This window comes from Oryctolagus cuniculus, chromosome 11 (genome assembly GCF_964237555.1).
Source record: "Oryctolagus cuniculus chromosome 11, mOryCun1.1, whole genome shotgun sequence".
In the NCBI taxonomy this organism is placed as follows: Eukaryota; Metazoa; Chordata; class Mammalia; order Lagomorpha; family Leporidae; genus Oryctolagus; species Oryctolagus cuniculus.
Genome location: NC_091442.1, coordinates 103,862,769 through 103,890,146, shown reverse-complemented (window position 1 = coordinate 103,890,146; position 27,378 = coordinate 103,862,769). Strand labels below are relative to the sequence as shown.

Genomic DNA, 27,378 nt, shown 5'->3' with positions numbered 1-27,378 from the left:
CATAATGGTGCCGTGACTCGGATAGGAAACCTAGGACGGATAGGAAACTTAAGAGGGAAGAAACGGGAAGAACTGGGAAAATACCGGAGAGAGAGACTAGCGAAGAGCCTAGGGGAAAGCCGGACGAGAAAGGTGCCGGAAGAAGCTATTGAAAGCCTAGGCATAGACTTGGATATGGACTGTGGGAAAGAAGTTAGGATTTGAAAGCGAAAGTGAAAGCTTTCACAGACTCGGATGCGGACTATGGCGGGGAAGCTAGGAGATTGAAAGCGAAAGTGAAACCTGGAGGAGGCTTGGACTCGGATACGGACTGTGGGAAAGAAGTTAGGATTTAAAGTGAAAGCAAGAAGAAACTTAGACTCAGATACGGACTGCAGGTTGAAAGTGAAAGTGAAACCTATAAGAAACTTAGACTTGGATACGGACTGTGGGGAGAGGCCAGGAGAAATGAGGGAGGAATATTGTTGGAAGAAAACTTAGGGAAACACACCGGGTAGAGAAAAATGTTAGGGAGGATGAAGCCGCGAGTGCAGGCCAAGCCATCTTGGAATTCTTCAAGTCACCCTGGGGAGCAAGAGGCGAAGATCTGGAACCAGAGGCAGAGACGTGGGCCGCCAGGATTCGCCAGGTTAGTCCGGGGAACTTGGACTGAATGCCGGTGGTGGCGGAAACATTCGCAGAAGCCGCCGCGTGCAGAGAGAGCACGGGGCATTGGCGCGAGGCCGTGGTGCGGGCGCGAAGTGCGTGGAGACCGCGGAGCGTGCGCGCAGAGCCGGGAACCCGCCGGCGGGGCGAGGCGCCGGGAAGCCGCGCAGAGCCGTGAAGCTGCCGCGGGGCGAGGTGCCGAGAAGCAGCCTCGGGGCGAGCGCCGCCGGAAAGCCGCAGGGATAAGAGAAACAGAAGTTTAGAAGTAAGATGAGAGAAATAGGAATGCTGGAAGATAGAAGTAAAATGGGAGAAATAGGAATGCCCGGAGATAGAGAAATAGAGAAATAGAAAGGCCTCCCCTCAACATGGCAATAAGAAAGCTTGGATTCGGTCTGCCTGATTAAGTGAGGCGATGAGCACGATGAGCACCTGCGGCGGCTAGCAGCTTATGCGCCGCAGGTCACCGAAGACAGGCACGAATTAACATCAATAAGGCCTCCCCACAATACTACAATGTGAGAGCTTGGATTCGGTCTGCCTGATTAAGGCGGTAAGCTCCAGCAAGCAGCTCGACCAGAGTATAAGCTGCAGGTCACCGAAGATAGGCACGAACCAACACTAATAAGTCTCCCCCACAATAAGGCAATGAGAAGGCTTGGATTCGGTTTGCCTGATAGAGCTTGTAAGCCCCTGCAGGCAGAGCAAAGCATGCGCTGCAGGGCACCGAACACAGGCACGCATCAGCGCCTAAAAACCTCCTCACAACATGGCGAAGAGAGGACCCGGATTCGGTTTGCCTGATTGATAGGACTTGTAAGAGCCTGTGGCAACTCTAGCAAGTAGAGCAGAGTGTGTGCCGCGGGACACCGAAGACAGGCGCGTATCAACGCCAAAAATAAAAAGAAAGGGGGATCTGTGGGGAGCAATCCGGACTAGACTAAGTTACTCGAATTAGGACTTATTCTATGCATCTGCTCTCCCACAATATGGCGCTGGGAGAGAGGTAAACAGCTTCTGCACAGCTGCCTCCAGTTCAACCAATTAACTGTAGGACTTGCTCCTGATTGGAGAGCAGCGTACTCGGCGTGTGGGCAGCCGAGTTGGGATTGGCGGAGGAGGACTATAAAGGAGGAGAGAGACGGCATGCTCCAGGAACATCTATGGGGAACATCTAAGGGGAACACCTGTGCAGCCCCCAGAGAGCCGGCCGGCGGTGTGCCGCTCCCCTGCGGAAGTGGGGAATGTGGCCAGGGGGAACTGCCCTTCCACGGAGGTGGAAGGGACAGTAGCCAACCTGGGAAGAACCAGCAGCAAACCCGGGGAGGGCCGAGCAGACGAAAGAACAGCGCAGGGTTCAGTGTCCTTCCTCCACGAAGAGGGGGAGCGACACAGAAACCCAAGTACCTGGGTCATCATCTGCTGCCTCACAGGAAACTAGATCAGAAGTGTAGTAGCCAGGAATCAAAGCAGTGCTCTAAAATGGCGTGTGGGGCATCAAAAACTGGAGCTTAACCCATTGTGCCACAACACCCACCCCAAGGACACTTTCATTAATCCTTAACAAACTTCTCCCTCAGCACAAACTGCACAAGTGAAAGAGATTAATGACTTCACTATAAAAAATATGCCTATTTTAACTTTGTTATTTATTTATTATTTATTTATTATCCCTATAGTTAGAACGTGAATTCTAAAACACAAGAATCTGAGTGCTTCCCCACAGTGACAGGTATTTCTGAACCTGGGTCAAAAGAAATTTCTGAAAAAAAAAAAATAGGCAGATGATGAAGATGCCTCAGTTTCAAACTGAAAAGTCTTTAAAATACAATCCCACTGGGCCCCTGTAATTGACATGCAATTAAATCTAATCCCAAGGAAACTACACAAATAAGTTACATTAAAGAGGGAAAATAAGACTTAACTGTGGGGAGCAACTGACACTAGACTAAGTTACTGGAATTAAGACTTATTCTATGCATCTGCTCTCCCACAATATGGCGCTGGGGAGGAGTAAACTTCTACGCAGCTGCCTCTCACCAATTTGACTGATAAGCTGCAGGAGCTGATCCTGCTCCTGATTGGAGGAGAGCAGCGTACTCGGCGTGTGGGTAGCAGAGTTGGGATTGGTGGAAGAGGACTATAAAGGAGGAGAGAAACAACATGCACCAGGAACATCTGAAGGAACATCTGAGCAGCCCCAGAGAGAGCCGGCTGGTGGTGTGCCACTCCTCCGCGGAAGCGGAGAAAGTGGCAGGGGGAGCCGCCCCTCCACGGAGATGGAGGGGTCAGCAGCCAACCCGGGAAGGACCAGCAGCTAACTCGGGAAGGGCCGAGCAGACAAAAGAACAGCGCAGGGTCTGGTGTCGTTCCTCCGCAAATGGGGGAGCGACACTTAACCTCTTCAGACACTTAACATTATGTAAGTGAAATAAGCCAGAGAGAGAAATAGTGTATTATCTCACTTACATGTGAGTCTAATAAAGTAGAACTCAAAAAGGAAGGAATAGAATGCTGGTTATTAGAGGAAGGCAGGATGGGGAGAAGACAGAGAAAGAGGTGGCTTGGTCATTGGTATAAGGAGGAATAAGATCTGGTCTTCTACTGCACGGCACAGTTACCAGGATTAATAAGAATACACTGTATATTTCAAAAGAGCTAAAAAAGGGGATTTTAGGTGTTCCTACCACAGTGATAAATGTTTGAGGTGACGGACAGACTAATTAGCCTGATTTTGTTATTCCATAATATACACATACACTGAAAGATCAAACTACATCCCATAAATACTCATACATATATAATTATTACTTGTTAATTAAAAATAAAGACTTGGGGTAGATAGTCAGTGCAGCAATTAAGATGCCACTTGGGAATCTCATTTCACAGTGCCTGGGTTCAAGTCCTGACTCTACTTCTGATCCAACTTCCAGTTAAAGTGAACACTGGCAGGTAATGATGATGACTGAAGTAGTTGAGTGAGTCCTTAGCACACATATGTGAAACCCCATCGTAGTTCCAGGTGTCTAACTTCTATGGGCCCAGCACCAGCTATGGTGAGCACATGGGTAGTGGACCAAATGGAAGACCCCTCTATTTGTCTTTTTCCCTGTTTCAAATAAAATTAAAATGAATGCAAATTCCAATTAAAAATAAAATTAGAAATCGGGAAAGATTGCTAAAGATGTAGAACACTATACTATTAAAAAAAAATAGCTACCAAATCCAAATTTGTTCTTAGCGTTTCTCATACTAATGGGATATGGATAGGAATGGTTTTACTCAACTCTTACTTCTGATTCTTAAAGATAGTAAAGTTGAAAGTAGTTTCAATAAAAGTGCTTGATAACAGCACTTGCATTTAATGAAAGCCTTCAGTTGGGTAAATAATACTTAAAATTTATTTTAGACTCACATCCAGCTTACACAGAATTTAGCTAAGGGCTTATATGAAAGATGCATAACACAAAAATGAACTCCAATATAAGTTTCTCCATTAGCAAATATGTATACGCCAATATCTCTGCCATTACCTCTGTCTACAGAAATACTTTTATACTTTCAAGGTGCACAGAGCATTCTCTGTTTCAGGAAAAAGTTCTTAATGCTGGTAAGTAAATGCAACTTTTCCTTACACTGAAGCCACATGGCAATTTCTATTTTATTTTTGTATGGTAAATGCTTTCCACACAAAAAAAGTAGGTAAAGGACCTTAACACAGAGAAAATGTGAATTTCTATTTCACTCTAAATTTCTTCCATGTTGGTAGAACTCTCAACTACACAATAACACATGGAGGCCTTGGACCAAATTGCATCTATTTTTTCTCTCTCACAAAACCTGGAACAAAACTTTTAACATATTATATTAGTTGCTCACTTAGTGTTTTTGCTTTTGTAAAAAAGATTTTTAAACTTTACCAAATAATGAGAATCTCAAAGTCCCAAAGGGCTTATAATGAAAATAAACAGCTATCCCTTTGGCAACCCCACTCCTCTTCCCCTAGTATGGCCATCCATACTAAAGAAGAGTATCCATATTAAAGAAGAGTATCTCTTGATTTTTTCCATATGTATACTTCCTTGTTTCTTCATTCATCTATTTTACATATTACTTATTCTTTTCTTCTATGGCACATGATAATATAATTTATCTTAACACCATTGCCCAGTTGCCCTCCACTGCCCAAACAAATCATTATTTTTATTCTGTTAGTCTGTTGTAGTTTAGTGACTTTAGCAAATTACTTAAAATTAAATTTCTTGTTTAATCAAATATAGAAAGAGATTATATTTGCAAATTAACAAAAGGTTTTATAAAAAGCAGATGTGGCACTAAGCTGACCTAGATTTGAATTCTACTTTTATGTGAACTTGAGTCACTAAATAACAAGTACAGTAAGCCATATTGCTCTCACTGATAAAATGTAGAGGACTTTTTTGGAGGCTTTATCAAAAATTATAGATGGTATATGTAAATAATTTGGCCCATTTTGTTAGATCAGGGTGATTCACCACATATTTTATATGACATTTTCCTTATCTGCAAAATGAAGGCCTATTCTAGGTTTGGACCTAGGCTAAATAAAATAGTTCAATAAAACAAAACAAAACAAAAAAACCTGAAATACAGAATATGGAATAATTGTTTCATGTGGAAAAAGAAATAAAAGAAACCTTAACAAATAAAATCTTAGCTTTCTCACATAACACAGAAGTTGGGAAATATGCAAAGTAGGGTAAAGAAACAAATGATGTTTTCTGTGATTTCCTCATAATAAATGATGCTAGATCTCAGCTTATTGTACAGTCTATTCTTATTATACAAATAAAAATTGGCAACACCTGTCCTGAGAGGCATATTTAACATAAATCCTTAAAAGAAGAATTTTCTACAGAATAGATAGCAGTAATATTTTAAAACTTGGGCTAAATAGTTAAAATAAATCCTTACCAATAATGTTTTTGGACTTAATAGGCTGCAAATACATTTTTTTGAAATTGGGAAGTTTTGTTTGGAATTCCCTATGGATGCACTCAGTATACCTATGACAGTGTTACGATGGAGAACAGTATAAATGAGAGAGATACATTCTCTTTATAGATTTTCCAATGATCAAAATAAATCTTAGAAGAAGAAAGGAAATTAATTCAGTTCTTCCAAATGATCTGAAATTGGAAATTCTAGATTTATATGTGGGATAGTCCACTGGTTCTGAAAAAACTTTCCACCTTTTTTCTTAATTTCATTTATAGGGTTTACCAAAATCTATTTAATGTGCCATTACTAAAAAGGTTTCACAATACTTCATAAGTGATGTTGTAAAAGACACACAAATCATGCTCTTTACCATCTTCCATGTTGCATAACCATAAATCCAGTGATGCTGTAAATTCATTCTTTCACAGAAGAAAGCTTGGATTATGAGAGCAGGAATAAATAGATTTACCCACACTAGTCAGTATAAGGTTAAAGGTCCGCTCATGTGATCAGTGCTGAGTAGTTCTAACAACACAGTTCCGGATAGGGTCCTGACTGGAGAACCACATTTGGATAATAGCGGGCGGATGTTTCTCAGATCTAAAATGGAAACACTAATTTCACTGCTTTAACCAGTAATGGCTGACCTTCAACAAAATTGCTTCCATGTGGCTCGGGATTGGCAAGATCATGATCTCCTAAGTTATAATGCATCCTTGCACTAAGAGTTTCAAGCAGGGTCTAGGAGTCTGCCCAGTAAAGTTCCAAATAGCAGGAAAGTATGTGAGTCATGCAGGTAGGGGCTCCGTGGTGCCTTCCAGTCCTCTGGCTGTTGAGGTCTATTGCTATGACAAGGACTCTTCCGATGAAAAGAGAGAAACTCAGAATTAGAAGGGGTTAAAGAATAAAACTGTGAGACATCAACTTCCCTACAGTGCTATTTACTCTTGTAACTTAAATGATAAGTCTTAAATACAGAGAAGGCTGGAGGTAAATGTAGAAGGGAATGTAGCCTTCCTTTGCAAGATGATAAGCATCATAAAAGTTAGGACTCTGCCCATCTTGTCTTTCAGCCTTTCCACTTGGGAAATTCAGCATAGTAGAAGCTCAGTATTAATTATTACCACGGTTAAAGCATTAGGCCTTTAAGTCCAACCTCTTTTAGTTTTAGTGGTGTGATCTTGAGTTAAATAGTGACTTAAATCTCACCAGGATTCTTAACACAAAATTATGTGAAATAGCCTTGATAGCAGTACCTCTAAATCCATCAAACTAGAACATTCTTTCCAGAAATCATTTGGTTTTCTTTGTGGTTTCCTTTTTTATGGATTTTTCTCAGTTACGTGTGTACTCAGATGTTTGTTGAAAAGATTTTTCATAACATCCTCTCTAAAAGTATCGTATAGGTCAAAATATGTACACATGTCCCTCAGCAAAGAGAGAAATGCAAATAGAGGAAGAATTTGGAGTATATTTTTAGAAAATACAATTTTGTTACTCAGCAAATGACAGCAAGGAACACAGATACTTATGCCCACATTTGCCAAGACCCAAAATAACTTGTTTTCCTGAGCACCACCACCCCATTTAATAAACTCACATCACACATCTTAAAAAAAAAAAAAACTAACTTAAAGAGGATGAGCTTCAAATGAAGGATGATTAGGGTTATTTCTAAACCATAGCACTAACTGTTCTGAAAGGCACCACAAATGAAAGACATGTCCAAAGTAGCCCTTGTTTTTGTAGTTTGTCATCATATGATTTCATTGTGGAAAGCCTTCTCTTTCAGCCACATTGAAAATCCATTTCAAATGAAATCAATTTTATGTAAGGTTCAGGTCTATTCAAAGAAAGCAGCTATATTTCTTAGGTTCACTAAACAAACTGCATTCCCACTTCTCAAGAAAATGTCTGTTTTCAGTTAAGTGGATGAGAAAACATTAACATTTCAGACTCAATGAATTCTCATCTCCAAGGAAAGAAAAGTTGGCACAGTTGGAAAAACACCCATGAGAAACTACGTACATAGATTCTAGTTAGAGTTCATCAATCACTAATTTGGTACTTTGGGGCAAGTAATTTCATTTCCTGAGTTGTGGTGAAATAGGTGCAATTTCAGCTCACAGACTGCTGTGAGAACTAAATGAAATACAGGAGAAACATTTGTGAAAGCCCTGTGGGAACAACAGAACATGGCTGAAATATAAGGTGGTGATATGATTATTCTACAGACTGGCCACATATTTACTTTTTCCTTAGTTTCTGTCCTAAAGCATGAGATGGCCTCAAGCTTGACTCTCCTCAATGGCAGAACTAAAGACAAGTCTTTCTTGGTGTCTTTCAAAATTTCTTGATCTTTTCCTCTGCAGCTACCCAGAGCCTCTGTGATGACTGCTTAAGGGGTAAAACAGCATAGGGAAGGTACTTCAGTCTGTTCCTTAATTTGAGACAAGACCTTGACATTGGTTACAGAAAAAAAAATCTTTGAAACACAGGGAAACAGAAACAAATATTATAATATCAGATACAGAAAAAAAGAAAAGATAAAAAAATGTAATGAACAATAGAACAATGTAGGGCATCATTTATACAGAAAGAAATAACAACTCAAAACAGGGACTATAATATATGTGTTCAATTAAACTTACTGTTTTTATGCTAAGGTTTATGTTAACTGTTCTCATGCTAAGGTTTGAACTATCGCAAGGTTTTTAATTTAAATTTTCCAAGGCTTTGTTCGCTAACTTGCCAGACATGTTGCTACAAGTTGTCTGAGGAAGTTAGCACATATAGAAAGAGAGGATCAGGCCACGAGAGTGATATTTTGGCTTTATGTCCCTGTGAAAATTATTTGCCCTTCTCTGAGCCTTTTCCATATATAAAATAAGAATAATAGCATGAGAATATTATTGGAATTAGATAATAAATGTAAATAGCCCAACAATTCTTAAGATTAGAAATATAGAATGTTTAATAAATTGTTACTATATTTTTATTATTTCAAAACTGCACTCAGTGTCTCTGTATACAGACAGCAATATAGTCATTCTAGTTCATTGGAAATAACAAAATCCTCAAGTTTCTCTCCTGTGAAATTAATATATCCCAGAATTTAAGTCCCGTATCTAAATAAGGAAAAAATAATCATGCATAAAGGGAGAAAGAGCTACTTAGGTTTTAAATGTGAGATAAAAGAAATTGTCTTAGAAATTACTTGGTAAAGTAATGAAACATATCAGCAAAAAGTCATTTTATAAACTATAAAAGAACAAAGCACATATTCTGTGTCTAGTGACACTTCTTCAAATTCTATGATGGGTATAACAGATAAAGGAAAGGCAGAAGAAATATTTTAGATTTCAGAAAGCTTCTGATTCTATTTTATATGGCATAGTAATTAAACTGAGGTAATTTGATCTTTGCTTACTAAGCTTTAAAGTTTCAAACTAAAACAGAAAAAAACTTAAAATCAGTGCCCCTTAACCCTTAAATTGTACTCTCAAGCCTTGTGGCATTTGCAACTTTTATTATTGGCCTATAAAGGAGAATGGAATAATCTTCATTAATTATGAGCAACTAACAGATAAAGTCAAAGTGAAACCAATACACAAGAGAAAGATCTGAAACAATCAGAAGGGAAAGAAACCATACAACAGAGAGCACATAGGAAGGTGATAGCTGCCGTGGCAATTCACCAAAATAAGAGTCCATCTTTTTGGTTTCCCAGCGTACATTTATTGGGAAACTGCTTTATCGAGTGGTGACTGAGCAAGAATACTTCTGAGAGACATGTACTATCAAGCTTCTGAAGTTTCCTTATGATGATGGTGACAACAAAAATGATCACTATCACTTATTACCAAGTTGTCGCTCCCCCTCTTCGTGGAGGAACGACACAGGACCCTGCGCTGTTCTTTTGTCTGCTCGGCCCTCCCCGGGTTTGCTGCTGGTTCTTCCCGGGTTGGCTACCATCCCTTCCACCTCCGTGGAAGGGCGGTTCCCCCTGCCACTTTCCCCACTTCCGCGGGGGAGCGGCACACCGCCGGCCGGCTCTCTCGGGGGCTGCACAGGTGTTCCTTCAGATAGATGTTCCTGGTGCATGTTGTCTCTCTCCTCCTTTATAGTCCTCTTCCACCAATCCCAACTCTGCTACCCACACGCCGAGTACGCTGCTCTCCTCCAATCAGGAGCAAGTCCTGCTGTTTATTGGTTGAACTGGAGGCAGCTGTGTAGAAGCTGTTTCCTCCTTTCTCAGCGCCATATTGTGGGAGAGCAGATGCACAGAATAAGTCTTAATTCCAGAAACAGTCTAGTCCGAGTTGCTCCCAGTTGCTCCCCACAGATCCCCCTTTCTTTTTATTTTTGGCATTGATATGCGCCTGTCTTCGGTGTCCCGCGGCACACACTCTGCTCTGCTTGCTAGAGTTGCCCACAGGTGCTTACAAGCCCTACCAATCAGGCAAACCGAATCCGGGTCCTCTCTTCGCCATGTTGTGAGGAGGTTTTTAGGCGCTGATGCATGCCTGTGTTCAGTGCCCTGCAGTGCATGCTCTGCTCTGCTAGAACTGCCTGCAGGTGCTTACAAGCCCTATCAATCAGGCAAACTGAATCCAAGCCCTCTCATTGCCTTCTTGTGGGGAGACTTATTGGTGTTGATAACATGCCTGTCTTCGGTGACCTGCAGCTCATACTCTGGTCGAGCTGCCTGCTGGTGCTTATCGCCTAATCAGGCAGACCGAATCCAAGCTCTCTCATTGCCATGGTGTGGGGAGGCCTTATTTTTCTCTATTTCTCTATCTCCGGGCATTCCTATTTCTCCTATTTTACTTCTATCTGCCAGCATTCCTATTTCTCTCATTTTACTTCTAAACTTCTGTTTCTCTTATCCCCGCGGCTTCCCGGCGCCCGCCCTGAGGCTGCTTCTCGGCGCCTCACCCCACAGCGGCTTCCCGTCTCTGCGCCGCTTCCTGGCGCCCGCCCTGCAGCGGCTTCCCAGCGCCTGCCCCAAGGCTGCTTCTTGGCGCCTTGCCCGCCCCGAGGCTGCTTCTCGGCGCCTCGCCCAGTGGCGGCTTCCCGGCTCCGCGCGCTCCATGGTCTCCGCGCCCTTTGCGCCCACACCACAGCCTTCACACCAGCCCCGCGTTCCCTATCTATTCACGCCCCGTGCTCTCTCTGCACGCGGCGGCTTCCGTGAATCACACAGCCTAGCTCACATTTCCGCCACCGGTATTCAGTCTAAGTTCCCCGGGCTAACCTGGCGAATTCAACCTAGTTCACGTCTGCGCCTTTCGGTTTGGCTTCCCGTCTTTTGCTCCTCGGGCTAATCTGACGGATTCCAACCTGGCCCACGCGTCTCCGCCTCTGGTTTTAGATTTTCGCCTTTTGCTCCCCGGGCTGACTTGAAGAATTCCAACATAGCTTACGTCTCCGCCTCGACCTGCCCCCGCGGCTTCATCCTCCCTAACATTTTTCTCTACCCGGTATGTTTCCTAACTTTTCTTCCAACAACATTCCCCTCTCACTTCTCCTGGCTTCTCCCCACAGTCCGTATCCGAGTCTAAGTTTCTTCTAGGTTTCACTTTCACTTTCAACCTGCAGTCCGTATCTGAGTCTAAGTTTCTTCTTGCTTTCGCTTTAAATCCTAGCTTTCAATCCTAACTTCTTTCCCACAGTCCGTATCCGAGTCTATGCCTAGGCTTTCGATAGCTTCTTCCGGCACCTTTTCCGTCCGGCTTTCCCCTAGGCTCTTTGCTAATCTCTCTCTCCGGTATTTTCCCACTTCTTCCCGTTTCTTCCCTCCTAGGTTTCCTATCCGAGTCACAGCACCATTATGTCGCTCCCCCTCTTCGTGGAGGAACAACACAGGACCCTGCGCTGTTCTTTTGTCTGCTCGGCCCTCCCCGGGTTTGCTGCTGGTTCTTCCCGGGTTGGCTACCATCCCTTCCACCTCCGTGGAAGGGCGGTTCCCCCTGCCACTTTCCCCACTTCCGCGGGGGAGCGGCACACCGCCGGCCGGCTCTCTCGGGGGCTGCACAGGTGTTCCTTCAGATAGATGTTCCTGGTGCATGTTGTCTCTCTCCTCCTTTATAGTCCTCTTCCACCAATCCCAACTCTGCTACCCACACGCCGAGTACGCTGCTCTCCTCCAATCAGGAGCAAGTCCTGCTGTTTATTGGTTGAACTGGAGGCAGCTGTGTAGAAGCTGTTTCCTCCTTTCTCAGCGCCATATTGTGGGAGAGCAGATGCACAGAATAAGTCTTAATTCCAGAAACAGTCTAGTCCAAGTTGCTCCCAGTTGCTCCCCACACCAAGTACCCCATGTGTGCCAAGAACCATGCTGGACAATTTATTTAATTGCAGTTAGTTTACTACTCAAACTCATGCACATGTTTAAACCCCAAAGTCTTCTGTTAATGAGTAAATGACACTGGTTGGTGGACTACAGCAGAGGTTTAATCCAACTATGGTGTCTGAAGACAGGGTCTTTGGGAAGTGAATGAATTGATTAGGTTGCTAGAGTGGAGAGCCATGATTGAATCCTGACAGCATTATAAAGAAATACCACAGAGAGGGCAGATGAACAGTGCGCTCCCTCTTCTCTCTGCTTCCTTGCTCACCATGTGATCATCCTCTGGCATCCTCCGGCCTGAGCAGACGCCTGAACCAATGGGGCCTCCTGATCTTGGTTGTGAACCTCCAAAATGTAAACTGAAATCCACTTCCTTCCTTCCTAAGTAGCTTCTATCTAGTATTTTGTTATTTCATTTAGTTAAAGTAATGAAAACATGACTTAGATAATTACCAATCATAGTACTACACAGCATTACCAGACATAAAACAAACAAACAAAAAAAGAATTCCAAGTCAAGTATAAATTTCAAAAACAACAAATTTTTTAAAGATTTTATTTATTTATTTGAGAGACAGTTACAGACAGTGAGAAGGAGAAAGATCTTCTACCCACTGCTTCATTCCCCAAATGGCCACAATGGCTGGAGCTGGGAAAATCAGAAGCCATGAGCTTCTTCTAGGTCTCCTACATGGGGACAGGGGCCCAAGCACTTGGGCCATCCTTCACTACCTTCCCATGTCATAAGTTGAGAGCTGGATTGGAAGAAGAGCAGCTGGGACACAAACCGGCACCCATATGGGATGCCAGTGCTACAGATGGAGGCTTGTCCTACTATCCAACAGTGCAAGCCAGAAAGCAACATAATTCTTTAAAAGATCTGGGTATTAGAAAGTCAGAGTTAGAGAAGAAGAGACAGAGAGTGAGAGGTCTTCCATCTACTAGTTCATTCCCCAAATGACCACAACAACCGGGATGAGGCCAAGTTGAAGCCAGGAGCTTCTTCCAAGTCTCCCAAGTGGATGGCAGGGGCCAGGCGATTGGGCCATCTTTTTCTGCCTTCCCAAGCACATTATCAGGGAGCTGGATCAGAAGTGGAGCAGCCATGTCTTGAACTGGCATACATATGGGATGCCAACACTGCAGGCGGCAGCCTAATCCACTGCACCACAGTGCTGACTCCAACATAATTTTTTAAAATTTTATGTGTATACCATGTAATATTTGAGACATACATTCAAAAGGTACTTGTTTATCTGAAATTCAAATTTATTTGATATTTCTGTATTAAATCTGGCAACTCTAATGTTGTGAGATAGATATTAATATCCTTATTTTATTGATGAGAAAATTGAGGTTCAGAGAAATTAACTGGTTTGTCCAAGGCTATCAGTAATATAATTGGATTTTACGCACCTAACAACAAAGACTACATTCATAACCAGTATAATGCACTGTCTCTATCATTATGAAATTCTCTATATTTGGATGGTCACCCCTCTTCCTCCTGTTGACATCTTGTAGACCATATATCTTTTGAGTCTCTCTAAATTTTTCCCAACCAGAATGCTCCCATAGTTTTGTATCTCTGTTCTAGTCCTTAATATTTTAATTCTATCAAAGGATGTTTAGTATGTGTCTGTGTCCCAGACATTCTTTCACATCCATTTCTCTTTTCTAACATAATCTCATTTTCCTTTGAGGTATAGCCAAGATAGGAGGATATACCAAGGGGTCCTACACTCCCGTTTTGAAGGCTGAGGGAGAGGTTGTCTTCTGTTTCACCCTGTGTCTCATCACCCTCCACCTAATCAAGGGAACAGCAGATTGTCAATAGGACTGTCTCTCCCAAACCTTCAAACCTGGGGCCAAATGACATCCAAGGAAAATTGGTAAAAGTTCATTCATTTCAGATCATCAAATAGTTCTTTTCTTGATTTCTGTTTCTTTTCAAAGGGTAGTTCCCTAGACTTTCCATCCAGTCTTCAAATTTAAATTCTTCCATCGCTTGCTTTATAAAATTATTTTCTGTTGTTCACAGAAAGAGCCCTGACTGATCATCTATTTTGGACATGACTGTGAGTTCCCTAAAGTTGATGTTCAATGGAATTCTGCATTATTCCAGCTTCAAATGGAGTCCCATCCACGTACATATTTGTTAGTACACAGTAGGTACTCAGAATGTTTATAAATTCAAAGGGGAGATAAACAAATTATTCAGGCTGATGGCATGGAAGATCCAGAAAACTCTGTGCTCTTTATTTTCATACTTAACAACAAGACTAGGAGGGCTTTTAGAAAGCACTTTCAGAACTGGGATTATTAGCTTTGTAAAAAGTAGATGGATGACTTAATAGACTTCAATATGACTAAAATTTCCATGCTGCTTCTAATATCTATGACTCACTAAAAATAAGAAATTCAGTTTGAAAGCTCTTCTGCAATTTTCCAACAGAGGACTATGATGCATTAATGCAAGTATACTAAAAATAAGGAGGATGAAATTGAAATTATATACTACCTTGCCAGAATGATGAATTTTAAAAATACTTTCCTTTAAAAATGTTACTAATTCTAATTTAACATAATTTTTCTTAATCATACACCAGTGCTAACAGATTGGCTTTATTTGTATTTTCAACCAATAGTCAATGAATGTAGGGTTTAATAACCCATGATAAAATGATAGATAAATAAATGTAGTGATGTGTTTTTGTGGGTAAACCAGTGATTTGAAATATATTAAATTATCCCATGTTGATATTATATCATTAAGAAACATCTTTTTTTTTTTTTTTTTGATAGGCAGAGTGGACAGAGAGAGAGACAGAGAGAGAAAGGTCTTCCTTTGCCGTTGGTTCACCCTCCAATGGCCGCCGCTGCAGCCGGCGCACCGCGCTGATCCGATGGCAGGAGCCAGGATCCAGGTGCTTTTTCCTGGTCTCCCATGGGGTGCAGGGCCCAAGCACCTGGGCCATCCTCCACTGCACTCCCTGGCCATAGCAGAGGGCTGGCCTGGAAGAGGGGCAACCGGGACAGAATCCGGCGCCCCGACCGGGACTAGAACCCGGTGTGCCGGCGCCGCAAGGTGGAGGATTAGCCTATTGAGCCACGGCGCTGGCTAAGAAACATCTTAATAACATTTCTTTAATTTTTAACCTATAAATATCAGCACAAGATGTCAGTTAAAGAAAGGACAGACTAACTTCACTCTTCATGGGTCAGACTCTAACAGAATATCCTCTTCAATTCCAAGGAGGCAGTAATGAAATGAGACTGTTTCTAAGAGTAGGGTGGTTAGGGTGCTAAAGGAGCTGAATACTATGTCACTCAAGGAAGCTCTGAATAAACCTGGGAATATTTCAGTTGGAAAATAGCTCAAGATTTTTTTTTAACAACTGAAGGATCATCATGAAAGAAGGAGCAGATTTAGCTTGTATAACTTCAGAAGGTGAAAGCTATATTTGAACAGATTTTGATACACAAGAAGTAGTCATTTATTAGGAATCTATTCTGAACAATGCATGCATTTGGAGTGATGGTAGACACAATGATCAATTGAATACACTCCCTGCCTTCCAGAAGAGCTATGAAACCCTAAAGACAGATAAATTTGATGAGGCTTCCAAGTTCTGTGGAAGCAGAGGGAAGTGCGAGATCATTTCTGACTTGTGAGATCTAGAAAGGGTTCTTGGATTAAACAGAATTAGTTTTATTTGGAAGATCAAGAAGGGCTAAGTAGAAATTCATTAGGGGGAAAACATTACAAAATGAGGAAGGAGATTGAGCAATGTCAGAGAAATGAACAAGTGAAAACCTTCCTAAGAAATTGTGAAAAAGCTGTGGATGGTTACAGCAGAAGAAAATGGGCAAAGGGAATTTCGAAGGAGATAAGTCCAGAAAGTAGGGAGAGGTTAAATGATAGCAGGCTTGAAAAAACTGGCAAACAAGGCTTCCCTTTATTCTGGACTTAGAGATTTTTTAAGAGAAGGGCTGGTAGCAACCATCTTTTACAGAGAAGGACTTTGAGATGTTCTAGAAAAGTAAACAGAGAGAGCCATTGAAGGTGATTACCCAACCTCCAAAACCTTTCCACTGCTGGGCCCTCCAGAATTTTCTGAATGACATCAGTGTCTTCCCAGAATGTACTCTTCATCTTACTGTCCAAACAAAAACCTGGATCTTGGGGCTGGAGTTGTGGCTCTGTGGGCTAAGTCCCCACCTGTGATGCTCTCATCCCATGGGTGCTGGCTGAGTCCTGGCTGCTCCACTTCTGATCCAGTTCCAGGCCATGCACCTGGGAAATCAGATGACTCAAGCACTTGGGACAGTGCCACCCCTGTAGGGGACCCAGATGGAGTTCCAGGCTCCTGGCTTTGGATTGGCTCAGCACTGGCTCTTGTAGCTGTTTGGATAGTGAACCAGCAGGTGGAAGATACTTGTGTAGTCATTCATTCATTCATTCATTCATTTTCTCCCTCTACCCTCCCCCCAACTTCACCCTCTCTGTAACTCTGCCTTTCAAATAAATAAATAAATCTTTCTCCAAAAAAATAAAGAAAATTTAGGTCTTTCCAAAAGTCACTGCTTCCTTTGCTCTTTCCCATGGTACTATTTTTCTCCCATAGCTGGCATAATGGATCAACAGAAGTAGGCATTTTCTTTGCATCTCAAAGCCACTTTCAGAACATTGCCCTACCCTTTTCCCTAAGTACTTCAAGTCTTGAATCTCAGTTAGTATGTTATAACATCTTTCACCCCTCATCTTTGCATTTAGCTGCTACCTTCCAGATCGTATTCTCTTACTTCTTAAGGAGGTTAATTCCTGGTCTATCATTCACTCCAAAACTGCCAATTTTTTTGTTACCATTTCAATACATATGTATATTATCCTCCCCACACCCTGGTCTCTCAGTCCCTTGGAATCTTTCTGTCCAATGATCTTGCCCTCAGCTTTATTTCATGTCCTGGTCTAGACCTTGTCATTACCAGTGGCAGCCCATCTCCACCAAATTAGTATCATTTATTCTGTCCTCTGAGCACCTCTACTCTAATCCCAATACCCTTTTCACCCCTTTGGGAATTCCAGTTGATCTTACCACTGTTCCTCATGTCTTTGATGTCTTCACTGACCTCTTTACCAAGTTTAAAATCACACAATTAATCACCATAATCAATGCCTTTCATGCACTTTCAATTCCCTCTTCGTTCCTACTTCTTTAGCAAAACTGTAATCCTGCTCAAATCCAAATCTCCACTTATTCTGTGCCTTCACTCCTGTAGCTAATTACTCCTACTTTAATGTCATGTCTCTCTCTTCCCCCATCCCTCCACTCTACCCTGGTCATTCTTGCTCTTGCTCTCCTTGGTTCTATTCTCATTTTCAGTGATGATCTTGCTTTCAACATTATAGATAAAACTGACACAGTAGGAAAATAACTTCTTAGATCCTTATCACATCTGCCAACACCCATATCCCCCCTTCCTACCTGTTATCTATTATTGCGAATAAACCATCCATGATCCTGTTGTGCACAGCTCCCATATTCTCATTGATGCTTATATCATGACTTCTCCATTCTCTTGAACATCATGAATCATCTTCTGGAGATTTGCTAATTCGAAAATAAACTCTCTCTTGACCTGTAGCCAGTGCGATTTCTTCACCTCAGAGCAAAATTGCTCAAAAAATTGCTTATATTCACAATACTTAATGTGTGTGCTCTAACTCCTTCTTTTATTTAATTAATTAATTAATTAATTTTTGACAAGCAGAGTGGACAGTGAGAGAGAGACAGAGAGAAAGGTCTTCCTTTACCGTTGGTTCACCCTCCAATGGCCGCTGCAGCCAGCACGCTGCGGCCAGTGCACTGCGCTGATCCGAAGCCAGGAGCCAGGTGCTTCTCCTGGTCTCCCATGTGGGTGCAGGGTCCAAGGACGGGCCATCCTCCACTGCACTCCGGGTCACAGCAGAGAGCTGGACTGGAAGAGGGACAACTGGGACAGAATCCAGCGCCCTGACTGGGACTAGAACCCAGTGTGCTGGCGCCACAGGCTGAGGATTAGCCTATTGAGCCGCGGCACCGGCCCTCTAACTCCTTCTTAAACCCATTTCAGAATTTCAATTCCCCCACCTTTACCAAGACTACAATTATTGTAATCACCATTGACCCCCACTTCACTAAAATCAATTGCCAGTTCTTGCTGCTCATCTTAATTTAATTCTCAACAACACTTAACGAGATAACTCTTCTCTTAATAAATTTATTTCTTTTTAAAGGCAGCACTTCTGGCTTTCCTCCATTATTATAATTCTTGGCCTTCATTATTGATGTTTGTGTCCTCTCTGATCCTTTACCTATGGCAATGGCCCTGACCTCAGTATTTGACCTTCAGCTCCTTACACACTTATACTTCTTTCAGTCACCCCCTTTCACATGATGGCTTTAAGTACCACTTACATGTCAACAACTGCCAATATTACATCTCCTTCCCAAACCAATCTTTCAAACTCCAGATAAGTTCATCCAACCATCCATGTGATGTCACCAGTTCTTAATACTATGTCTATGCAATAAAACTTCTCATCTCAGCTCCACATTTGCCCTCAATCACACCAAATCTGCTTCCCTCATAGTCTTCTCCATTTCAGGTGAAACTAATACCATACCCTGGCCAAAAACTTTAGAATCATTCTTTTTTCTCTGTTATCTCACATCAAATCCTTTGGAAAACTGTGTAGGTCCAACTTAAAACTCATCCAGAATCCACATTCTCACTATGAGATAACTACCATCATCTCCTAATTGAATTATTCTAGAAGCTTCTTATCTGAACTTCCTACTTTTATCAGATCCTTCCATAGTCTATTCTCAAACAATGGTCAAAACCAAGCCTATTAAAATAAAAATCATTAGATTCTTCTGCTCAAAACCATGTAGGGGCTCTCATTTCACATAGGGCTCAAAGTCCTTGCACTGGTCCACAAAGTTCTGCCCCAACTCATCCCTATGAGTTTGGCAAGCTGATTTCTCCATGCATTCACTCCCCTTCAGGTTCAAGGTCTTTCAGGATATTTCTAAAACTACCAGAGTTACTCCTACCCTGGGGCCTGTTCACCAACTGTCCTCCTGCTTAAGTAAAGTTTCCTAGATATTTATATGGCACTCTTTGCAAATTCTAGTATTTGATCACCATCTCTGCAACAATGTGTCCTACTGTAACCACCTCCTTTCTACTGATTATTTTACTTTTTCTTTCACCTATAATGCCTATATCCTTCCTGAACAATATATATTTAATAAATGTATACATAAACATAACATATATAGTACATATATATATGTATATGTCACATAGCTTATTTATGTTTATTATTTCCTCTCCCAGCTATTAGGTGAACTTCTCAAGGCCAGGGACCTTTGACTTCTTCATTCATGATGAGTCCTAAGTACTAAAGAGTACCTGGCAAACTATCATGCCCTCAATAAATATCTGTTGAAAAAAAGATAGGTAGAATAATTAGAAAGCTATTACAATAGTCTAAAAATAGTTAACTAAGGTTCAGTTCCTTCCTACCATACAAATACATATTGGGAAAGCAAAGATTCATATCCTTGAACACCTTGCAGTGCACAAGTGACAGGCTGTTTCAAAATGTTTAAAAATAATACAGCCAAACTGAGGCATTCTAGAAAGAACAGCATGAGCAAAAGTTGGATGGAATGAAACAGGACCACATATGTATGTTGTGGGGAGCAACCCGGACTGGACTGAGTTACTGGAATTAAGACTTATTCTATGCATCTGCTCTCCCACAATATGGCGCTGGGAGAGGAGAAAACAGCTTCTACGCAGCTGCCTCTTGCCAACTTGAGTGATGACCTCCAGGAGCTGATCCTGCTCCTGATTGGAGGAGAGCAGCGTACTCGGCGTGTGGGCAGCCGAGTTGGGATTGGCGGAGGAGGACTATAAAGGAGGAGAGAGACGGCATGCACGAGGAACATCTAAGGGGAACATCTGAAGGAACACCTGTGCAGCCCCCGAGAGAGCCGGCCGGCGGTGTGCCGCTCCCCTGCGGAAGTGGGGAAAGTGGCCAGGGGGAACCGCCCTTCCACAGAGGTGGAAGGGACAGTAGCCAACCCGGGAAGGACCAGCAGCAAACCCGGGAAGGGCCGAGCAGACGAAAGAACAGCGCAGGGTCCTGTGTTGCTCCTCCATGAAGAGGGGGAGCGACATATGTTAAGAACTGAAAGTCAGTATGACTAGATATGATGATCTGTTTGATATCTCAACATGGCTAGGCTATCGATCCCAGTTATTCAGTGAATACTAAATTAGCATTGCAATGAAGCTGTTTTATAGAGTAATTGATATCCATAATCATTTGACTCTCAGAAAGGGAGATTACCCTGGATAATCCAGGTGAGGACTGATTTAATTAGTTTGAAGGCCTTAGAAAGCCAAGCTGAGACTTCTCTGAAGAAGAAATTTTACCTACGGACTACAGCTCCAACTGTGCCCAAGATTTTCTAGCTCACCCTTCCAAATAGTCTTCTCTGTGGATTTCAGATTTGCCTAGCCAGGCTTTACAATGTAGAAAAACAATTCAGTTTTTAGAATATCTATTCTAGTGGTTATGCAGGGTAAAACCCTGCCTAGTACATTGGTGAGCCAGAGGTGGGGAAAAAAATGAACAAGGAGCAGAAGCCAGTTCATAAAGGACATTTGTTTTTTAACATGGTAAAAGGTTTGAACTTGACCTTATTATTAGTAAGAAAAATAAAAGATAAATGAGACATTCAGAGGTAGAGATAGATGATTGGATTTGCCAGAAAGGATGTACTGACACAGGAACAAAAGGAAGAAAGAGATATTGGAGGTTGGGAAACCAGGATAGTTAGATGCAAGGAAAGAGAAGAAGAAAGAAAGAAAGAAGACTGGTATGGAAGCTGTGGGAACAGTGTTTTAGGAAGGACTGGGTGGTCCCCCTGGTTTGGTACATGAAACAGTGTGAAAGCATCCATCATGATGTGGCAAAGGGAAGTCACTAAGGGCCTCAATGACAGACATATGGAGAAGGAACTAGAAATTGTGTTAGCTGAACAAGGTCTAGAAGTGCGAGGACAGAGCAAAAAAAGGCATATTGCTATTTCAGAAGTTTGAGAAGGGAGGAAGAAAAAAAAAAACAGAAAAAGATACAGTGTCAAATGAAGCTGATTCAAAAGAAAGAAGCTTCAGCCTTTTTCACAGACTGCGGGGAAACAGCATATTCTCCTGAGAAAGGTTCCAGAGAGGAGAGGTGGTCAAGGCCAAAGGACATGGATGAAGGCTTGGACAAGGACAGTGGGAAGCTATGAATTTGCTGAAGAAAATATAGAGGAAATGCTTAAAGACACCGGTGTAGGTGATAACATCTTGGATAAGACCACCAAAGCACAGAGAACAAAAACAAAACTAGACAAATGGGGTTATATCAAACTCTGAAGCTTCTGCACAAAGGAAACAGAGTGAAGAGACATGCAACAGAATGGGAAAAAATATTTGCAAGGTACCTGTGTAACAAAGGATTACTACATAAAATATATCAGCAACTAAAAAACTTAAGCACAAAATAAAATCAACCAATCAAGAAATGGGTAAAGGGGGTTGGCGTTGTGCCACAGCAAGTAAAGCTGTTGTATGTAGTGCCAGCATCCCATATGGGTGCCAGTTCGAGTCCTGGCTGCTCTACTTCTGATCCAGCTCCCTGCTAATGTGCCTGGGGAAAGCAGCAGAGGATGGCCCCAAGTGCTTGGGCCCCTGCACCCACGTGGGAGACCCCGAAGAAGCTAGTGGCTTTTGTCTGGTTCAGCTCTGGCTGCTTTGGCTGTTTGGGGAGCGAATCAGTGGATGGAAAATCTCTCTCTCTCTCTCTCTCTCTCTCTCTCTCTGTTAAAGATAAATACATTATCCCTCTTAGTAGTTTTTTTATCTGTTCTACTTAATATGACTGGTTTAGTTCTGTAATTGATGCACAGTTATTCTTAAGTGTTGAAAATTAACTGAAATGTGATCCCTGTTGAACATGGGAGTGGGAATGGGAGAGGGAAGAGATGTATAATTTGGGACATGCTCAGGCTGACTTGCCCCAAGTGGTGGAGTTGGAAGCATACCAGGGGATTCCAATTCAATCCCATCGAGGTGGCATGTACCAATGCCATCTCACTGTTCCAGGGGATCAATTTCAGTTCACAGTTGGTCATGGTGGAGGGACTGGGAGTCAAAGGGAGCACATAGACAAGTCTAGTACCTGCTAACACTAACCGATGGAGTAAATAAAGGGGAGAGTGATCCAACATGGGAAGTGAGATACTCAGCAGACTCATAGAATGGCAGATGTCCTAAATAGCACTCTGGCCTCAGAATCAGCCCTAAAGGCATTCGGATCTGGCTGAAAAGCCCATGAGAGTATTTCAGGCATGGAAAGCCAAGACACTCTGGCAAAAGATCTCTGCGAGTGAGATCCCAGTGGAAAGAACAGGTCTTCAAAGAAGGAGGTACCTTTCTCTGAAGGGAGGAGAGAACCTCCACTTTGACTATGACCTTGTCTAAACAAGATAAGAATCGGAGAACTCAGAGGGCTTCCATAGCCTTGGAAACTCATGACCGGAGCATAGGGAGACTACTGATGCCATAGACAGGAGTGTCAATTGGTAAAGTCAACAACAGGAGTCACTGTGCACTTACTCCTCATGTAGGATCTCTGTCCTTAATGTGCTGTGTATTGAGATTTAATGCTATAACGAGTACTCAAACAATATATTTCACTTTGTGTTTCTATGGGGGTGCAAACTGTTGAAATCCTTACTTACTGTAAAAAAAAAAAAAAGAAATTATCAATTCCCAACTTGACTCTCACTGGGATTAAATATGACAATAGGTCTGATCTGATTTCATCATCATTTAAAAAAAATCATCTATTATTTTTCACTTTATGTTTCTGTGTGGGAGCAAACTGTTGAAATCCATACTTAATGTATACTAAGCTGATCTTCTGTATATTAAGATAATGAAAATGAATCTTGATGTGAATGGAAGGGGAGAGGGAGTGGGAAAGGGGAGGGTTGTGGGTGGGAAGGACGGTATGGGGGGAAAGCCATTGTAATCCATAAGTCGTACTTTGGAAATTTATATTCATTAAATAAAAGTTTAAAAAAAAGATAAATAAATAAATCTTTAAAAAAAACAGAAATCAGTAACAGACCTCAACAGAGTTCACAAAAAGATGAAATACAAATGGCCAACAAATATATGAAAAAATGCTCAACATCACTAGCCATCAAAGCAATGCAAATCAAAACCACAATGAGATCACCTCACTCCTGTCAGAATGGATATTATCCAAAGACAGAGAAAAACAAATGCTGGTGAGGATGTGGAGAAAGGGGAACTCTTATACACTGTTGGTGGGAATGTAAATTAGTGCAGCTACTGTCGAATACATATGGTGATTTCTTTATAAACCAGAAACAGATGTGCCACATGATCCAGCAATCTCATTCCTGGGTATATACCCCAAAGCCAAAGAGATACCTGCACCACCATGTTTATAATATGAAATCAACTAAGTTATCTATGATTAGATGAATGGATAGAGGAAACATGGTGTATCCTCAGACACACAGACACACACACACACATATGCACACACACACACGTGCAATGGATTATTCAGCTCTAAAAAGAATGAAATTCTGCAACTGGAGGATATAACATTGAGTGAAATAAGCCAGACACAGAAAGATAAATACTGCACATTCTCCCTTATATGTGGGAGCTAAAATTAAAAAAGAAAATAATTAAGGGAAAGAAATGCCTGTGTGTATCAACATTGTTGCAAAACCAGTTTTGTCAAACCTTGTTTTATATTTGTCAAACAAATGGTTAGGAAGGATATACTCTAGAGCTTTAGTGATCTGTGATTATTTTTAAAATGTACTGTCTATGGTGAAAAAAGGACAGGAGGAGGCCCCTTTGTCTTCTGAAAATGAGGAAAAGAGGAAAGAATGGGAATCAACAGTGATCCATTTGAAGACAGAGAAAGAGGCACTTGGAGTAATTCATGTCCAAAGGCTGTGGTGCTTCTTAGTGAGATTAGCAAAAAGAGAGAGAAGGTGATCTAAGATGGCTAACGGGAAAGACTTGGCTTCCATGGGGTGGGGGGGGGAGGGCACATGAAGTCTCTGCCAGAGCATTACAGCGAGGGCTTGAGACAGGGTGAGAGTTTTTCTTAGTTACTTTTTTTTTTTTTTTTTTTTGACAGGCAGAGTGGACAGAGAGAGAGACAGAGAGAAAAGTCTTCCTTTGCCGTTGGTTCACCCTCCAATGGCTGCCGCGGCCGGCGCGCTGCAGCCAGCACACCGCGCTGATCCGAAGGCAGGAGCCAGGTGCTTCTCCTGGTCTCCCATGGGGTGCAGGGCCCAAGCACTTGGGCCATCCTCCACTGCACTCCCTGGACACAGCAGAGAGCTGGCTTGGAAGAGGGGCAACCAGGACAGAATCCGGTGCCCTGACCGGGACTAGAACCCGGTGTGCCGGCGCCACAAGGCGGAGGATTAGCCTAGTGAGCTGTGGCGCCAGCCTTAGTTACTTCTGAATTCTCTCATAATAGCACATTTCTATGATGTCACCACACAGGAACATTGTTGCCTTGTTCACTGATGTTTCTTCCTCACTCAAAACAACGCCTAACATGGAATAGGCACTCAATAAATATTTGTTTAATGAATGACTGAATACTTAAGTAAACTTCTTACATAAACAAACAGACGAAATCTTTTATCTGGAGTTACCTGTTTTTTTAATTAGATTATTTGTTTTTATTGCCATAAACTAATTGTACTAAAAACTAAATGTATTTTAACATTTTTAAGAGGAATGCCGCCCAGAAACCTTGAAACTTCATACGAGGCCCCTAGTCTTCTCTCTTGACCTCACAAGGATGTGAGTAAGCCAATTCAAGCTTTCAAAAAGTCATTTTTCATTTTATATATTCCCTGGGCTATCTTTGAACAAATCATCAAGGAAAGTCCAAATCTACACATTTTTATTATATAACAGGTTTTTCTGAACTGTCAAGACGTCATTCAGTCTGATTTTCACTTAGATTCTACTGCTGTGGGTGGAATGCTACCTTAACCTTCTCTGATACATCAACCCCCCCTCTCTCTCCTTATTGGTCTTGGTGGCATTTACCACTGTTTGTAATGAAGAGGCAGAAAAGAAAAATAAGACTAAAAAAGCAAGCTCAACTGAAAGTATGACATAATAATATAATTAAAAGATAATGCAGGTTGGGGCAGGTTGCTGCTAACAAGGGTATCTTGATGAACTACCCTGTGTATTACCTGGGTGGAAAATTTTGGTTTTTCCATCAGTGATTCCAGAAGAGCTTGCCTCCATTTTTATTGACCTTCTGCCTGGTGGAAGTGAGGAATGCCTGACCACAGGCAAGCGACGATGACGACGTGACCCAGGGCGGCTTGCCACACTTCGCCGTTGATGGATTTGCAAACGCTTTTCAGCCCCATGAATAGATAAGCTTAAACCTGGAAAGACAAACATCATCATTAGACGAAAGAAGTCAGTTCAGAATGGCTAAAAATGTTGGGTTATGTTACAGCATAAGTCCAAAGAGCATAAGCAACTATCTTTCAAATTCTTAAGGCATCTAGGGACATTTGTGTTATCACTTTTCATATTATATTATTTGCTGGCCATTGCTTCATTCAAAAGTGGAACACCTAAGTTATCAAGACTAGATTTTATAAATGTCCAATAAATGAACATATTGAAATTCTGATGAAAATTCTTTGCAAAATCATGGACATATGTGCACATTTTTAAAATTTTTTTATTTGACAGGTAGAGTCATAGACAGTGAGAGAGAGACAGAGAGAAAGGTCTTCCTTCCATTGGTTCACTCCCCTAATGGCCGCTGGTCTCCAATGCAGGTGCAGGGACCCAAGCACTTGGGCCATCCTCCTCTGCCCTCCCGGGCCACAGCAGAGAGCTGGACTGGAAGAGGAGCAACTGGGACAGAATCTGGCGCCCCAACTGGGACTAGAACCCGGGGTGCTGCTGCCGCAGGTGGAGGATTAGCCAAGTGTGCCACGGCGCTGGCAATGTGCACATATTTTGCATGATCACAGAGTATAGGATTGAGGAACTGCGACTGGGTATATGGATTTTCAATAGAAATCAAAGGAATTTTATCCATGGAATTTATAGACAGGCCAGAGTTAGTGATTGTGCTCACATTTATACCTCTGATAACCTTAGAATTATGTGTCTTTTGGGAACTATTTTATTCTCAAAAATATCAACCATCCTCAAAACAAAATTAAGTGGTATGAAAGTACTTCAAAAGTCTGCAAAATGGAATTAAAAGGTAAAATTTTTGGTGAAAAAACTTTGAAGTTCATGCATTTATTCATGATATATACATTTTCCCTTAACTTTTTGTAGACTTCTCATATAATTGCCAAATATCAACAATTTCAAAACTTCTCGTTTTATCCATCCCACTCCCTTTGGTGTTGCTTTGTCTTTTAGGTGCTGGAGTAGTTTAAAGCAAATTTCAGACATCATGTCAATCTCATCAAAAGCAATACTGACCGCATTCATTTACAATGATTACATCAATATGGATCTATATGAAATCCCGAGTTTAATAGATTTTTTAAAAAAAAACAACACTCATTGATCACCACTGGAGGTTGTTAAGGTACCCATTCGTTAGTCATATTATTGATAAAGTGAAAGAAGTAAGCATTTATTCTTTTCCTTATGAGCCATATTTTATGGCAACCGGAACATGGATAGGAGAAACTTCTTCACTACAGAATTCCTGTTAAAAAAATACTGATGGAAAACAGGGTAAGGAAATCATTTCTGAAACCCCAGTGAAAAAGAGGGACATGATTGTTCAAAAGAAACACCATGAGGACAGAGCTGGAATCCAAATTCATAGATGACTGAAATCAGCTCTGTCCTTTAAAAAGAGCCAAGGAAAGCTGTTAGCCTCATTTAATGCCAACAAGCCAGAGGGACTGGGTCAGGAATCATGTCATCCAACAGAGGAAAGCGAAGCTTCCTAAATGGCAGAATTTTTGATTAAGAGGAGAATTTGCTGAAATTTGAAGGTAGAAATTGAGAACTGGGAGTTGCACTAATGCTTAGCTAATTAATCGGTTGTCTTACAGATGAGGAAAGTGAGGCCTGGTAGTTTATGATTATCAGTACTTGGAGGTTCCATTGAAAAGTCTACCGAAAACCCAGAAATGAGGGAAATGACATGCTTGCTCAAGGTCACACAATCAGCAATCAGGAGCCATGCCAGAGGTATGAAGTCACCTCAA

General features: G+C 41.8%; 1 protein-coding gene across 4 annotated transcripts in view; it reads right to left on the bottom strand.

Annotated features, from left to right (window-relative positions):
* The window catches only part of ANO4 (anoctamin 4), a 561,131-nt gene that overhangs the window by 271,322 nt on the left and 262,431 nt on the right, over positions 1-27,378 (bottom strand). For all 4 annotated transcript variants that reach the window (XM_008256958.4, XM_070052753.1, XM_008256960.4 and 1 more), the window contains one exon: positions 25,366-25,566. In XM_008256958.4, the coding sequence (XP_008255180.1) occupies positions 25,366-25,566 (201 nt within the window). The remainder of the gene's footprint in view (positions 1-25,365; positions 25,567-27,378) is intronic.